Source organism: Rhinolophus hipposideros (assembly GCF_964194185.1).
Source record: "Rhinolophus hipposideros genome assembly, contig: HAP1_SCAFFOLD_100, whole genome shotgun sequence".
NCBI lineage: Eukaryota > Metazoa > Chordata > Mammalia > Chiroptera > Rhinolophidae > Rhinolophus > Rhinolophus hipposideros.
Genome location: NW_027669401.1, coordinates 181,760 through 199,686, shown reverse-complemented (window position 1 = coordinate 199,686; position 17,927 = coordinate 181,760). Strand labels below are relative to the sequence as shown.

Here is a 17,927-nt window from a genome sequence, read left to right as displayed (position 1 = left end):
GTCACCTCCACCTCTTTGCCCAACGCGCTGATGTCCTTCCCATGGAGATGGAGGGTTGGGCAGAGGGAGGACTGATTGTGAAAACAGTAATGGAGTTGGGTAGGTGGTAACATGCCTGTGTTGGGAGTGGATGACTGAGGCTCCATTTAGCTTGTTTTCCAGGAACAGCGAAATAGAGAACTCCTACTGTGGGTCATTTGAGCCCAACCTTGTTTCAGGAGTCTATGCCTTCGTAGGCTGAAGTTTTCAAGTTTGGAGATTGCCAGGAAGCTGTGCGGACAAGTGATCTGGGAGTGGGGAGGCTAACAACGTACATATTTGTTCTTTGACTTTTGTACATGTAAGCTGCAAACATTTCATGCATTTCAGGGACCTCACTGTAGTGTTTTTGAGTGAAAACAAGGAATGGGGTAAGTTTAGTAACTGCTTTCTATGTTAAAGAAGCAAGACTGCCGTTTTTGACCCACACAGATTAATCTTTGAACCAGGGACAGACCATGGAGAAGGGTTAGTGTATCGTTCTACCTTGATTTAGGTCATTGCTTTTGTCCCAGTTCAGGTTCCTATTGTCAGCTATTAATTGCGTTTTCAATTCAGCCTTCAGGACTTTTGGTGAAAACAAGGTACTCTCAGGTGTTGCCAACATGTTTGCTGTCATTCTTTGTTATGGAAACTTAGAGTGTATCTTCATTAAATATTGCACGAGTTGGGAGTGGTGGAGGCAGCAATAGATAACTGATAGCTTTTCTAGAACATCGTCTAAATTTTAATCATATCAAGAAACTTCATTTCCTATGCAGATAGCTGAATTTTGCTCCCTTTGTGTTTGTTGTTTTTGTAAAGGAATGCACTCACTGTTTTTGTTGTGTATTTTTACCCTAAAGTCTTTCCTGGAAACCTGGCAGGAATGATTCACGGGCTATATCAGACGATGGACTCTTGGATGTTGGTACCAAGGTAAAAGGCTCCTGTGTGAAATTAACTTTTTTACTCTGAATTTAGTTTTGTGTAGCACTTGTAAAATTTAATAGTGTTCCCCCTACCATTGTTTTATGTTTGTAATGGAAAATGTGTCACTGTGAACCATTTTATAATATATCACCACTTGAGGGTTTTTTTCCTTTAAATTAAAGTTTATTGGGGTGCAATTGTTAATAAAGTGACATGGATTTCAGGTGTACAATTCTGTAATATATTATCTATATCTCACATTGTGTGGTCACCAGCCAGCCAGTTCTCTTTCCATCACCCCATTAGACCCCATTTAGCAATAGTCCTATTTCATCTTTACTTACCACCGAATACTATTCCATTATTTATATGTACCACAACTTCTTTATCCATTCATCTATCGAAGGACGTTTTGGTTGTTTCCGTTGTCTTACCCACCGTAAGTAAAGCTGCAATGAACATTGGAGCACACTTGTCTTTATGATTCAAAGTTTTCAGATTATTTGAGTAGATACCCAGGAGAGAGATTGCTGGGTCATGTGGTAATTCTATTTGTAATTTCTTGAGGAACCTCCACACTGCCTTCCATAGCGGCTGCACCAGCCAGCATTCCCCCCAACAGTGTATGAGGGTTCCTTTTTCTCCACAGCCTCTCCAACACTTGTTACTATTTGTCTTGTTGATGATAGCCATTCTGAATGGGGTGAGGTGATATCTCATTGTGGTTTTTATTTGCATTTCTCTGATGATTAGTGATGTGGAGCATTTTTTCATATGTCTATTTGCCATTTGTAAGTCCTCTTTGGAGAAATGTCTCTTCAGGTCCTCTGCCCATTTTTCAATTGGGTTGTTTGTTTTTTTGTGTGTTGAGTTGCATGAGTTCCTTGTATATTTTGGATATTAGCCCCTTATCGGAGGCACTGTTTGCAAACTTTTTCACCCATTCAGTTGGTTGTCTCTTTATTTTATCGATGGTTTCTTTTGCTGTGCAGAAGCTTTTAAGTTTCATATAGTCCCATTCATTTATTTTAGCATTTACTTCCATTGCCTTTGGAGTCATAAAATTCATAAAATGCTCTTTGAACCCAAGGTCCATAAGTTTAGTAACTATGTTTTCTTCTATGCAGTTTATTATTTCAGGTTTTATGCTTAAGTCTTTGATCCATTTTGAATTAATTTTGGTACACGGTGACAGATTTCAGCCCTGTTTCATTCTTTTGCATGTGGTTTTCCAATTCTACCAGCACCATTTATCGAAGGAGCTGTCTTTTCTCCATTGTATGCTTTTTGCTTCTTTGTCAAAAATTGTCTGTCCATATTTATGTGGGTTTATTTCTGGGATCTCAATTCTATTCCATTGGTCTATGTGTCTGTTTTTCTGCCCATACCATGTTGTTTTGATTATTATTGCCCTTTAGTACAAGCTAAAGTCAGGGAGTGTGATACCTCCAGCATTGTTCTTTTTGCTTAGGATTCCTTTGGCTGTTGATGTCTTTTGTGGTTCGATACAAATCTGATGATTTTTTTGTTCTATTTTTTAAAATGTGCTATTGGGATTTTGATGGAGATTGCATTAAATCTGTATATTGTTTTGGTAATACGGGCATTTTAACTATGTAGATTGTTCCAATCCATGAGCATGGAATGTCTATCCATTTCTTTGTGTCTTCTTCAATTTCTTTTAAAAATGTCTTATAGTTTTCAGCGTATAAATCCTTCACATCCTTGGTTAAGTTTAATCCTAGGTGTTTTATACTTTTTCTTGCAATTGCAAAAGGAATTGTTCTTTTGCTTTCTTTTTCTGAGATTTCATTGTTAGTATATAGGAATACAATGGACTTTTGTACATTGATTTTGTAGCCGGCAACTTTACTGTATTTGTTGATTGTTTTCAATGGCTTTTTGGTGGAGTTTTAGGGTTTTCTATATATAGCATCATGTCATCTGCAAAGAGTGACAATTTAATTTCTTCATTCCCAATTTGGATGCCTTTTACTTATTTGTCTTGCCTGATTGCTCTGGCGAGGACTTCCAACACTATGCTTAAAAGCAGAGGTGATAGGGGACAGCCCTGCGGTGTTCCTGAACGTAGAGAAAAGGGCTTCAGTTTTTCATCATGAATTATGAGATTAGCTGAGGGTTTGTCATATATGCCCTTTATTATGTTCAAGTATTTTACTTCTATACCTATTTTATTAAGTGATCCAATCATAAATGGATGTTGTATCTTGTCAAATGCTTTTTCTGCATCAATTGATATAATCATATGATTTTTGTCCTTTATTTTGTTTATGGGATGAATCACATTGATGGATTTCTGAATGTTGAGCCATCCTTGTGCACCTGGGATGAATCTGCTTGGTCATGATGAATAATCTTTTTAGCATATTGTTGCATTCGATTTGTTAGCATTTTTCTTAGGATTTTTGCATCGGCATTCATCAGAGATAATAGTCTGTAGTTTTCTTTTTTTGTGTTATCCTTACCAGGTTTTGGTATCGGTAATGTTGGCCTCATAAAATGATTTAGGGAGTATTGTCTCTTCTTCAATTTTTTGGAAGAGTTTGAGTAGGACAGGTATTATATCCTCTTTGTAGATTTGGTGGAATTCACTAGTGAAGCCATCTGGTCCTGGACTTTTGCTTCTGGGAAGGTTTTGGATGACTGATTCAATTTCCTTAGTGGTGATCGATCTATTTAGATTTTCCAGTTCTTTATGATTCAGCCTAGGAAGGCTATATGTTTCCAAGGACCTGTCCATTTCTTCTAGGTTATTGAATTTGGTGGCATGTAGTCCCTCATAGTATTCCTGGATGATGCTTTGTGTTTCGGTGGCGTCCGTGATAACTTCCCTTCTCATTTCTGATTTTATTAGTCTTTTTTTATCTTACTGAGTCTACCAAGGATTTGTCAATTGTATTAATCTTTTCAAAGAACCAGCTCTTTGTCACATTAATTTTTTCTATTCTCTTTTTGTTCTCTGTTTCATTTAGTTCTGCTCTGATTTTTATTGTTTTCTTTCTGCTGCTGACATTCAGTTTCATTTGTTCTTCTTTTTCTAGCTCCATAAGATGTAAAGATGAGGTTATCTATTTGGGATTTTTCTTATTTCTTGAGATAGGCCTGTAATGATATAAATTTCCCTCTTAAAACTGCTTTCGCTGCATCCCCAAAATTTTGGTAGGATGTATTTTCATTTTCCTTTGTTTCTATGTATCTTTTTTCCTTCTGTAAGATAGTTTTTGTTTTTTTATTTTTTTTTGAAGCTTTTCATTGTTCCCTTTCCAGTTTACTGTTTTTTTCTGTTTTTCACATTCTTTTATTCGTTTCCGGTGCACAAAACAATGTAATAGCTAGACATGTATCATTTATATCCCTCACACAGTCATAACCCCCTCCCCCCTCCACTGCCTCTCTGACATCTCACACAGCCATTACATTTCCACTGTCTCTATTCCTAATGCTGTACTCCGCTTCTTGTAACTATATGTAATATATATGTAATATATATATTTATATAAGATATATATATATATATAGTATGTATATATATACATTTTATATAAAATATGTATATGTATTATATGTACATGTAAATTGTACTTGACATTCATTATTCAGCTTCAGGTGTACAGTGCAGTGATCAGCCATCTACATCATCCCTGAGGTGGTCTCCCTAATGAGACAAGTATCCATTGGATACCCTACAAAATCTTTACGAAATTATTGATTACATTCCCCAAATTGACTCTCGTATCCCCGTGGCACTCTTGTGGTTACCAACTGTTCATTCTGATCCCGTGACTTTCCCCCTTATCCCCACCCCCTCATCTAGCAACCCTCAGTTTTTCCTCTGTGTCTTTGAGACTGTTTCTGATTAGTTCATTCATTTATTATTTTCTTTAGATTCCCCATATGAGATCATATGGTATTTGTCTTTCTCTGTCTGACTTATTTCACTTAATATAATGTTCTCTACGTCCATCCATATTGTTGCATGGTAAGATTTCATTCTTCTTCGTGGCTGTGAAATACTCCATTGTATAACTGTAACGGTTTCTTAATCCAATCGTTTACCAATGGGCATTTCGGTTGTTTCCATGTTTTGGCTATTGTGTATAGTGCTGCAATAAAGATAGGGGTGTATAAATTTTTTTGAATTAGAGTTTTGGATTTCTCCTGATAGATACCTAGGAGTGGAATTGCTGGGTCATAGGGTAGTTCCATTCTCAGATTTTTGAGATACCTCCATACTGTTTTCCATAGTGGCTGCACCAATCTGCAATCCCACCAACAGTGCATAAGCGTTCCCTTTTCTCCACATCCAGGCCAGCACTTGTTGTTTGTTGATTTGTTGATGAAAGCCATTTTGACTTGGGTGAGGTTGTATCTCATTGCGGTTTTTATTTGCATTTCTCTAATGATTAGTGAAGTTGAGCATTTTTTCATATGTCTGTTTCCCATCTGTATGTCCTTTTTAAAAAAATTACTCTCCATGTCCTCTGCACATTTTTTAATTGGGTTGTTTGTTATTTTGGAGTTGAGTTGACTGAGATATTTTATAAATATGGGATATTAACCCCTTATCAGATATATCATTGGCAAATGTCTTCTCCATTCAGTAGGATCCCTTTTTGTTTTATTTTTTTTTATTTTTTTATAGTTTTATTTTATTTTATTTTATTTTTACATCCCTCACACCGTGAACCCCCCTCCCCCCATCCACCACCACCCCGACCTCACACCGAGCCATCACATTATACACATAAAATTATAGTTGGCATTCATTAATGTCCAGTCTCTGGTGTACAATGCCATGACCAGGCATCCACAGCATCCCTGAGGTGGTCTCCCAAACAGGACACATGTCCATCGGACACCCAACAAAATCCCCAAACACTATTGAATAAGTTCCCCAAAGTAATTCTCAAAAAACCCTGAGGCCATCCTGTGGTCACCAGCCGCCCCCCAATCCCTTCACCCTTCCCCCCATCCCCAACCCCCTCCCCCCTGCCCATCTAACAACTCTCGGTTTTTTGTGTCCCCAAAACTGTTTCTGATTAGTTCATACACATATTCTTTTCTTTAGATTCCGCATATAAGTGAGATCATATGGTACTTGTCTTTCTCTTTCTGACTTATTTCACTTAACATAATGTTCTCTAGATCCATCCATGTTGTTGCAAATGATAAGATTTCTTTTTTCTTTATGGCTGCGTAGTACTCCATTGTATAAATGTACCACAGCTTCTTAATCCAGTCATCGACCGATGGGCATTTCGGTTGTTTCTGTATCTTGGCTATTGTGTAAAGTGCTGCAATAAACATAGGAGTGCATACAGATTTTTGAATTGGAGCTTTGGATTTCTCCGGGTAGATGCCTAGGAGTGGGATTACTGGATCATAGGGTAGTTCTATCTTCAGATTCCTGAGATACCTCCATACTGTTTTCCATAGTGGCTGCACTAATCTGCAATCCCACCAACAGTGCACTAGCGTTCCCTTTTCTCCACATCCCCGCCCGCATTTGTTGTTTGTTGATTTATTGATGATAGCCATTTTGACTGGGGTGAGGTGGTATCTCATTGTGGTTTTTATTTGCATTTCTCTGATGGTTAGTGAGGTTGAGCATTTCTTCATATGTCTTCTTGCCTTCTGTATGTCCTTTTTAGAAAAATGTCTCCTCAAGTCCTCTGCCCATTTTTTAATTGGGTTGTTTGTTTTTTTGGAGTTGAGTTGAGTAAGTTTTTTATAGATTTGTGATATTAATCCCTTATCAGATATATCATTGGCAAATATCTTTTCCCATTCAGTAGGATCCCTTTTTGTTTTATTGATGGTTTCCTTTGCTGTGAAAAAACTTTTTAGTTTGATGTGATCCCACATGATTATTTTTTCTCTTACTTCTCTTGGCTGAGAGGATGTATCAGTAAAAATCTTACTCCAGGTAATGTCTATAAAGTTTCTTCCTATATTTTCTTCTAGAAATTTTATGGTTTCAGATCTTACACTTATGTCTTTAATGCATTTTGAATTTATTCTTGTATATCGTGTAAGGAAGTGGTCCAGCTTCATTCTTTTGCATGTGTCTGTCCAGGTTTCGCCAACACCATTTGTTGAATAGACTGTCTTTACCCCACCATAAATTCTTGCTTCCATTGTCATAGATTGAATGACAATATAGGCATGGATTTATTGCTGGGCTCTCTATTGTGTTCCATTGATCAATGTATCTGTTTTTATACCAGTATCGTGGTGTTTTGATTACTGTAGCCTTGTAGTATAATTTGATGTCAGGTATCATTATACCTCCCACTTTATTCCTATTTCTCAAGATTGCCGAGGCCAACCAGGATCTTTTATGGTTCCATATAAATTTCAGGATTATACGTTCTATTCTTGTGAAAACCATCCTTGGTAATATGATAGAAATTGCGTTGAATTCGTATGTTGCCTTAGGCAGTATGGACATTTTCACTCTATTAATTCTTCTTATCCCTGAGCATATTATGTGCTTCCATCTATTTGTATCCTCTTTAATTTCTTTCTTCAGTGTCTTATAATTTTCTGAGTATAGATGTTTTACTTCTTTCATTAAATTTATTCCCAGGTATTTTATAGTCTTTGAAGCAATTGTAAATGGGATTCTTTTCTTAATTTCTCCTGATACTTTATTATTGGTATATACACATGCAACTGATTTCTGAATATTAATTTTGTATCCTGCTACTTTACTAAATACATTTATCAGTTCTAATGGTTTTTTGGTGGAGTCTTTAGGGTTCTCTCTATATAGTATCATGTCATCTGCATATAATAACAATTTTACTTCCTCCTTACCAATTTGGATGCCTTTTATTTATTTTTCTCGTCTGATTGCTGTGGCTAGAAGTTCCAGCACTATGTTGAATAGAAGTGGAGAAAGTGGGAAACCTTGCCTTGTTCCTGATCTTAAGGGGACTATTTTAGCTTTTCCCCGTTGAGTGTGATGTTAGCTGTGGGTTTATCATATATGGTCTCTATTATGTTGAGATATGGTCTCTCTATTCCCATTTTCTTAAGAGTTTTTATCATAAATGGCTGCTGGATTTTGTCCAATGCTTTTTCTGCATCTAATTGATATGATCATATGATTTTTATTTTTTATTTTGTTAATGTGGTGTATCACGTTAATTGATTTGCGGATGTTGAACCACCCTTGCATACCAGGAATGAATCCCCCTTGATCATAGTGTATGATTTTTTTAATGTATTGCATAATTATGTTCAGTAATATTTTGTTGAGAGTTTTTGCATCTATGTTCTTTAGAGATACAGGCCTATAGTTTTTTGTTTGTTTGTGTGTTTTTTGTAGTGTCTTTGTCTGATTTGGGGATCAGAATGATAGTGGCCTCGTAAAAAGGTTTTGGGAGCCTTCCCTCCTTCTGAATTTTTTGGAATAGCTTGAGGAGAATAGGTGATAATTCTTTTTTGAATGTTTTGTAAAATTCACCTGTAAAGCCATCTGGTCCAGCACTTTTGTTTGTTGGGAACTTGTTGATTACTGATTCAACTTCCCTGGTGGTAATCAGTCTATTCAGGTTTTCCGTTTCTTCTTGAGTTAGCCTTGGAAGGATGTATGCTTCTAGAAAATTTTCCATTTCTTCCAGATTGTCTAATTTGTTGGCATATAGATGCTGATAGTAATTTGTTAAATATTTTTGTATTTCTGTGGTGTCTGTTGTCACTTCTCCTCTTTCATTTCTGATTTTATTAATTTGGGTCCTCTCTCTCTCTCTTTTTGATAAGTCTGGCTAAAGGTTTGTTGACTTTGTTTATTTTGTCTAAAAAACAACTCTTGGATTCATTGATGTTTTTTATTGTTTTTCTGGTTTCTATTTCATTTATTTCCGCTCTGACCTTTATTATGTCCCTCTTTGTACTCCCTTTGCGGTTATTTTGCTGTTCTTTGTCCTGATCCCTTAAGTGTGAAAATAAACTGTTGATTAGTGATTTTTTTTGTTTCTTTAGGTAGGCCTGCAATGCTGTGAATTTCCCTCCTAGGACTGTTTTCGCTGCATCCCATAGATTTGGTTTGTCATGGTTTGATTTTCATTTGTCTCGAGACATGTTTTGATTTCTTCCTTGATCTCATTGTTGATCCATTCGTTATTTAGTAACATGTTATTCAGGCTCCATGAATTTGTCTGTCTTCCAGTTTTTTTCCTGTAGTTGATTTCTGATTTTATAGCGCTGTGGTCAGAGAAGACAATTGGTAAGATTTCAATTTTCTTACATTAATCAAGACTTGTTTTCTGGCCTAACACGTGGTGTACCTTGGAAAATGTCCCGTGTGCGCTTGAGAAGAACGTGTATTCTGCAGCTTTGGGGTGAAATTCTCTGAAAATGTTGATTAAATACAAATGGTCCAATGTGTCATTTAAGGCCATTGTTTCCATATTGATTTTCTGTCTGGAATACCTGTCCCTTGTCAGAGGTGTGTTGAAGTCCCCTACTATGATAATATTACTGTTGAGTTCTGTCACTATGTCAGTAAATATCTGTTTTATATATTTAGGTGCTCCTATGTTGGGTGCATAGATGTTTACTAGGGTTATGTACTCTTGTCGGACCAATTCCTTTATTATGTATAGTGCCCATCTTTGTCTTTTAATATATTCTTCAGTTTAAAGTCTATTTTGTCAGATATAAGTATTGCAACTCCAGCTTTTTTCTCATTTCTGTTTGCATGAAATATCTTACTCCAAGCCGTCACTTTCAGCCTGTGTGTGTCTTTTGATCTGAGGTGAGTCTCTTGTATACAGCATATACAAGGGTCTTGCTTTCTTATCCACTCAGCCACCCTATGTCTCTTGATTGGAGCATATAATCCGTTTGCATTTAAAGTGATTATTGATAGGTACATAGTTATTGCCATTTTTAAATTTGTCGTTAGATTGTTTTCATCTTTCTTCTGTTTACAGAAGCCCTTTTAATATTTCCTGCGATGCTGCCTTAGTGGTAATAAATTCCTTTAGCTTATTCTTTTCTGGGAAGCTCTTTATCTCTCCTTCAATTTTAAATGATAGCCTTGCTGGATAAAGCAATCTAGGTTGTAGGCCCTTGTTTTTCATCATTTTGAGTACCTCCTGCCCCTCCCTCCTGGCCTGCAATGTTTCTGTAGAAAAGTCATTTGATAGTCTTACAGGAGTTCCCTTGTATTTAACTTGCTATCTTTCTCTTGCTGCTTTTAGGATTCTGTCTTTGTCTTTAATCTTTACCGTGTTAACTGTAATGTGTCTTGGTGTGGGCCTGTTTGGGTTTATCCTGGTTGGAACTCTCTGCACTTCCTGGAGTTATACGTCGGTTTCCTTCACCAGGTTAGGGAAGTTTTCAGACATTATAACTTCAAATATGTTCTCGATCCCTTGCTTCCTTTCTTCACCTTCTGGTATTCCTGTGATGCGCATGTTGTTGCGCTTGATGTTATCCCAGAGGACTCTTAAGCCATTTTCGTTGTTTTTTACTCTTTTTTCTTTTTGTTGTTCCATGTGGGTGATCTCTGCTGACTTGTCTTCATGTCGCTGATTCGATCCTCTGCTTCATCTAGCCTGCTGTAATTCCTTCAAATGGGTTCTTTATTTCAGTTATTGTATTCCTTAGTTCTAACTGGTTGTTCATTATGATTTCTCCATCCTTCTTTATGTCGTCACTAAACCCCTTCAGTATTCTTATCATCAGTGTTCTGAACTCTGTCTCTGACAGGTTGGTTACCTGTATTTCATTTGGTTCCAATTCTGGAGGTTTCTTCTGTTCTTTTATTTGGGACATGTTTCTTTGTTTCCCCATTCTGGCTGACTCTCTGTGTTTGCTTTGATGTATTAGGTAGGTCCCTTATGGGTCTTTGTTTTTATTGGTTATCTTACGTAGTATGCGTCCTTTATATTTGACTTGCATGACTTCCTTCTTCTCCTCTGCGTGTGCACCAAAGGTGACTCTCGTTTTGTGTATATTGTCCTGTTAAAGTTGATCTTTAATTGCTTTTGGCTGGTCAGTAGGTGGGATTGACTCCTAGGCTGCCTAGTTGTGAATCTTGGCTCTGCCCACAGTGGTAGTTCTGCTGAGTGAGGGTTGACTGCTCACATGAGGCTTGGCCCCTATGGGCTCTTGTGCCTGTAGAGAATTCCTTCTGGGTGTGTCACTTGTAGGTCAAACCCGATAATACTCTAACTTGGTCTGGAGTCGGCCTCAGGGTGTTTTGAATCTTGTGCCTCTTGAGCTGGGCCCTGGTATAGAGCAATTTCAGAACAAAGCAAATCACCCAGCACAACAGCAACACCAACAGCAAAGAAAAAACAAATACACCCATGTAAAAACAACTGATAACCCACACTCAACACCGGCAAAAATATCAAAAATACACAAACAAAACAAAACAAAAAAAGCAGCGTCAGTCTTTGCTTAAGCCTACCAAGTAATCTCCAGGTTGTCCTCTCCTGTACCAAAGAGTCCTCTGCGTCTTGGGCAGGCAGAGACGCTCACCTGGTGCCCAGAGTGACCCTGGGACGGCAGTTTTAGATGTGTGGTGCCATAAATTCTGGATGTCAGTTTTTACAAAGTCAGTGCATTTTCCTCTCTTGCCTGCACATATGCGCACTGAGAGTAACACAGCCAGCCCTGTGCCCAGGTCTCCTGAGTCTTAGGGTACTTCTTCCCTATGTGTGTGTGGAGGGCAGGAGATTTCTGAGTTGATGAAAGCCCAGAGCTGCGTCTGCCGCCTACTGCTGATCCCTGGGAGTGCCTCCGCAGTTGTAATTGCCCTGCCCTAGGCAGGCCAGAAAAGGTGAGAGCTGGAGATGGAGGAGTCTTCTCTCTCCCAACCCAGTAGCGTCACACTCTTCCCAGCCTCTTCCCTGAGTCAGAGCTGCAAACCGGGTCCTCCCAGATCCTGAGTGCTCTGACTCCTCTGTAAACTGACACTGCTCTTCAGCTCAGGGGCCAGCTTGAGTCTCTGGAAAGGCAGGGGTAGGATTGGGAGAGTGGGCGGAGGGGCCCAGGTGTGTTGATCATGTCCTTTGTCCGACCTAGGGCCCAGCTGGAGGTCTCAGCTGAGGTGACTGCCTCAAATGCTGGATATGCTGCTCTCTTGGCAGGAGAGATCAGCTGTGGGATGCAGGGAAAGAGCCTATGTCTTGGCTCTTGTGGTCTCTGTTCTGTCCTGGGATCCTCTGTGTCTCCACAGCCGCAGATGCGGGCTGAGGTCGCCACTCCGCCCCCTTCTGTCTTCCCCTGCTCGCCCAATTTGCCCAGCTTCAAGTAATCCTCGAACGAGTCTCTTACCTTTTCTGTGTGATGAGCAGAGTCCATTGACCTGGTCAAAGAAGAAATAAGAGGATAGATCAAAAGATACATAGAAGAGTGCTGCCATTCCTATGATGTCACTCTTCGCTGCTGCCATTCCTATGATGTCACTCTTCGCTGCTGCCATTCCTATGATGTCACTCTTCTGTGTATCTTTTGATCTATCCTCTTATTTCTTCTTTGACCAGGTCGTTCTTTAAAAGTATGTTGTTTAATCTCTATGTATTAGTGGTTTTTCCTGCTTTCTTTTTGCAGTTGATATCCAATTTCAAAGCCTTGTGATCAGAGAATATGTTTGGTATGATTTCAGTCTTCTTAAATTTGCTGAGGCTAGTTTTATGTCCCAATAGATGATTTATCTTTGAGAATGTTCCATGTACACTCGAAAAGAATGTTTAGTCTGATGTTTCAGGATGAAGTGCTCTATAAATGTCAATTATGTCTAGTTCATCTAATGTGTCATTTAGGGCTGCTATTTATTTATTTATTTTGTTTGAATGATCTATCCATAGCTGTCAATGATGTATTTAAGTCCCCTAGTATAATTGTGTTTTGGTCAATTTCTCCCTTTAGTTCTGTTAGTAGTTTCTTGGTATATCTTGGTGCTCCCTGATTGGGGGCAGAAATATTGATGACTGTTATGTCTTCTTGTTGTATAGTCCCCTTCATCACTATGAAATGTCCATCTTTGTCTCTTGTTACCTTTTTTATCCTGAAGTCTGTTTCATCTGATATCAATCAGTATGGTTACACCTGACTTTCTCTGGATACCATTTGCTTGGAGTGTCAATTTCCATCCTTTCACGTTGAGTCTATGTTTGTCCTTGTAGCTGAGATGTGCCTCTTGGAGGCAGCATATGGTTGGGTTTAGTTTTTTGATCCAATCAGCTACTCTGTGCCTTTCTATTGGTGAGTTCAATCCATTTACATTTGGGGTGATTATTGATATGTGAGGATTTCCTATCATTCTATCTTTTCTTTTCTGGTAAGACTGTGTCTCCATTGTTTCTTTGCCTTTTCGTTGTTGTCTCTTATTTCTATGTGGTGGTATTCTATGATTTTTCCCTCTGTTTCTTCTTTTATTACATTATGTATTTCAGTTCTGGATTTTTTTTGAGTGGTTACCATTAAGTTTATGTAAAAGAAAGTTTGATATTTAGAGTATTCCATTTTCTTCAGCATGCTTACTTTCTCCATTCCCATTTTCCGGTTCAGACCTTTACTCTCCCCACTTTTATGTTTTGGTTGCCACAAATTGTCCCTGTTGATGGTGGTCGAATAGCCTCCTTCAGCATTTCTTGTAGTGTAGGTCGTGTATTAGAAAATTCTCTCAGCTTCTGTATGTCTGGAAAGGTCTTTATTTCTCCTTCATATCTAAAAGATGTTTTTGCTGGATATATTATTCTTGGCTCATAATTTCTCTCTTTCAATAGTTTGAATATTTGGTTCCACTCCCTCCTGCCTCGTAGAGTTTCTGCTAAAGAAATCTGATGACAATCTAATGGGCTTTCCTTTGTAGGTTACCATCTTCTTTTCCCTGGCTGCCTTGAGGATTCTTTCTTTGTCATTGATTTTTGACAGCTTCAATATAATGTGCCTTGGAGAAGGCCTGTTGGGGTTGAGATAATTAGGTGTTCCATTTGTTTCTTGGATTTAAGGATCCAGTTCTTTCCATAAGTTTGGGAAGTTCTTATCGACTACTTGTTTGCATATATTCTCTGTTCCCTTCTCTCTTTCTTCCCCTTCTGGTATGCCCATTATTCTTATATTGCTCTTTCTGATGGAGTCAGAAAGTTCTTGTAGAGTTCTTTCATTTCTTTTAAGTCTCAAGTCTCTTTCTTCTTCCATCCCTGTGATTTCCAGATTTCTAGCTTCGATGTCACCGATTCTTTCCTCCATCTGGTCAACTCTACGACCTAAACTGGCTGTTTCATTTGTCATTTCTTTTGATTTCTTAATCTCCAGAAATTCTATTTGGTTCTTTTTTTAAATTTCAGTCTCTTTTGTAAAATACTCATTTTGTTCTTGATTATGTTTCTGAATTCATTAAACTGCCTGTCTGTGTTTTCTTGCATCTCATTGAGTTTTTTCAGAACTGTAATCTTGAATTCTCTGTCATTTAAGTCACATATTTCCATATCTTTAAGTTTATTTTCTGGAGACTTTTCAATTTCTTTCTGAGCTGTGTTGTTGCCATGGCTATTCATGGCAATTGATGATTTATTATTTCTCTTCCTAGACATCTATAGGAGTGGGTTGTGCAACAGGTTGATAGAAAGAGGTCTTTCTTTTGCTTTCCAGTAGGTTTTGGGATAATGTTTTATTTTCTGTGCGACTGCAGCCGTTTGTTCTGTCTCACACTGTAGTGTTATGTTTTCTGTGCGCTATTCCGGCTTCTCACACAGTGGTGGGATTCCCTGGAAGGCGGGCGTCTCCTCTGTGAACAGTTCGCTGGGGTCACAAGGCCCTGCCTCCGTGGGGAAATGCGGAGAACTTCTGAAGTTCCAAAGCTCTTCCTGCACCAGATTCAGAGCCCCTGCATTTCAGCAGTTCTGTTTATTCCTGCAGGGGTCCACCCAGATAGGTGGGGACAGGGGTGGCACCGGTGGGTTGTGAGAGATGGCCCAGAGCAATGGTGGTGACAACCACCTCAGCGGGTCCTGCTTCCACAGCTCCCTCCTCTTTGCTGGAAGTACTTGGGCTGTGAGTCCTTGACTGCAGACCACAGTTCTCAGAACTGCAAATATTCTGTTCTTTTGATCTGACACTGCTACTGTTCTGCTTCTAGCACTGGGCAGGTGGGGGCGGGTCGAGCTCTGGGAGGGTTGGGAGGGGGCAGCTAGTCTCAGTGTCTGAGTCTTCCATTCTTTACTCTGCAGTGAGGGCTTACCACTGTTTTCATCCTTCTTCCCTCAGTCTTTGCTCTGAGGTCTCTGCCATTAACGTTGGGTTCAGCTGTGTTATATGCTGTCCTCTCAGCCCTGTGGGCCATAAGCGGAGCCCTAGTAGCACGAGTTCTTTCCTCTTCTGTAGCTGTACTAGTTCCGGGACTCAGGGAGCTCGGAGCACTAAGCTAGGTCTGGGTCCTGAGCCTGCATGGCCCCGTCTCCGCACTTCTCCCTTCTCTCCTCCACCGCTCGAGCAATTTGTCCACCTGTAGGCTATTGCAGTAGTACGCCCCTTAGTCTAGCCGGTCTGCTGCGCAGGGAGTCCTTTGTGGAGTGATAGTTGTTCAACTTGTTGTAAATTCCAGGGAAGATTTCAAGAGGCACACCTCACACTGCCATTTTCACGACATCACTCTTTCTTTTTTCCCCTTAACTTTAGGAAGTATTGAACATGGTGACTGAAAAAAAGAAGGGGCTGGGAAATACATAGTGATAGTTAAATTTTATTGGGAGGTTTCCCACAGTGATGGAGCTATGCAGTTTGGTTAAGGGTAAGGAATCTTAATGTGACTTTTACATTACATCAGTGGGTCTTTTATAATACTCGTGCCTACGTGAAATCTGTAATGGATTCATTTACTTATTGTAATAGTCATGAAATCTTCCTGATACATTTCAGTTTTTAAAACTATGTAGCATGTAATATATAGTTTTTATTTTATTACACTTTGTATTTTGGTATCACATAGTTGGTAGGCGTGAGTGTTTTCTCTATGTTTTTTTTTTCTTTTTTTAAGTTATATTCAGTTGACATTCAATATTATTTTATATTAGTTTCAGGTATTCTGGGTTCATCATTTAGACTAAAATAATAGAAACTTTGAAAATTTAGAACTCAAGTTCTCTATCTCAAAACCCATATTACAAAGGGATTCCACTATGTCCTCAATCATTACATTATGAATATATTTAACTGTCTTCATCTAATTGAAGAGTACATGTTTTGCTTAAAATAATAACTAATTTTAGAAGCAGAGGTTCTTAAACCATATACTAAAATGTCAAATTTCAGAAGGTTTTTAGTTTCGCTTCTTAAATGTAAAATTTTTCATTTCTGTTATAGTTGACATTCCATGATGTCAGCCTCAAGTATACAGCATAGTGGGTAGGCATTTATATAATGTGTAAACTGGTACCCCGATTAGTGTGGTATCCCTGACACCGTACTTAGTTATTACAATGTTATTTACTGTATTCTCTGTGCTGTGCTTGACATCTTCATGACTATTTTATAACTGCCACTTTGTACTTCTTAATCCTTTTTCCATTTCAAGCATTCCCCCAACAATTCTCGAACCGGGCAACGATCAGTTAGTTCTCTGCATCTATAAGTTTGTTTCTCTTTTCTATGTTCATTTATTTTTTATTTTTTGCATATCACCAATAAGTGAAATCAGGTGGTATTTGTCTTTCTCTATCTGACTTTTATCACTTAGAATAATACCCTCTAGGCCCACACATGTCACAAACGATAAGTACTTATTGTTTATTACAGACAAGTAGTATTTTGTTATATATATGTCCCACTTCTTCTTTATCCAAGATGATGGATCCTTTGGTTACTTTCTTATCTGGACTATTGAAAATAATGCGGCAACAACCATAGAAATGCATATTGCTTTTCAAATTAGTGTTTTGTGTTTCTGTGGAGGAAAACCCAGAAGAGGGACTGCTGTGCCACATGGTACTTCTATTTCTAAATTTTTGAGGAACTTCCATATTGTTTTCCATTGTCTGCTCGGATTTGCAGTCTCACCAACAGTGCACAAGGACTCTTTTCTTCACATCCTCAACAACACTTGTTGCTTGTTGATTCATGGATGATGGCCATTCTGACAGTTGTGAGGTGGTAGCTCATTGTGTTTTTAATTTGCATTGCTCTGATGATTAGTGACACGGAGCATGTTTTCGTATGTTTCTTGGCTATCTGTGTGACCTCTTTGGAGAAAAGTGTATTCAGGTACTCTTCTCATTTTGTAATCGCATTGTTTGTCTTTTGGTGTTAAGGTTTATGAGTTCCTTATATGTTTTGGATGTCAACCCTTTATCAAATATATCATTGGCAAATATCTTCTCCATTCACCCGCTCGTGACTTCATGTTGTTGTTGGTTTCCTTTGCTGTGCAGGAATTTTGTAGTTTGATTGTCGTGTATATGGGTCTTGCATTCTTAACCATTCAGCTACCTTATGTCTTTTCTGGAGCATTTAATCTATTTACATTTAAAGTAATTATTTGTAGGTACATAGTTATTGGCATTTTATTATTCACTTTTCTTCTCCTCCTCCTGCTCTTCCTCCTGCTCTTTTTCCGTCTTCTCCTCCTTCTCTTCCTCCTGCTCCTCCTACTTCTCCTCCTCCTTTTTTTTCTAGTCATGGTTTTACATTTCTTGTAATAGTGGTTTCCTGGGGCTGAACTGCATCACCTCCTTTTTCTCTGGCAAGCTCTTTACCTCTCGTTTGATTCTAAATGAGAGCCTTGCCGGATACAGTGCTCTTGGTTGTAAATTATTGCGTTTCATCACATTTCTATATTTCTTGCCCATTCCTCTGGCCTTCAGATTTACTTTTGAGAGATCACCTGACAGTCTTATGCGAGCTCCCTTGTATATAACTAACTGCTTTTCTCTTGCTGGTTTTAATATTCTCTCTGTGTCTTTACCTTTTGGCGTTTTAATTCTGGTATGTCT

At 38.5% G+C, this 17,927-nt stretch overlaps 1 protein-coding gene across 1 annotated transcript in view; it reads left to right on the top strand.

Moving 5' to 3' along the window:
• LOC308495607 (uncharacterized protein) overlaps nucleotides 1-17,927 on the top strand; it is a 45,358-nt gene that overhangs the window by 23,378 nt on the left and 4,053 nt on the right. Inside the window, exon 8 of the mRNA XM_081080576.1 lies at nucleotides 885-957. Coding sequence (XP_080936702.1) covers nucleotides 885-957 — 73 coding nt within the window. The remainder of the gene's footprint in view (nucleotides 1-884; nucleotides 958-17,927) is intronic.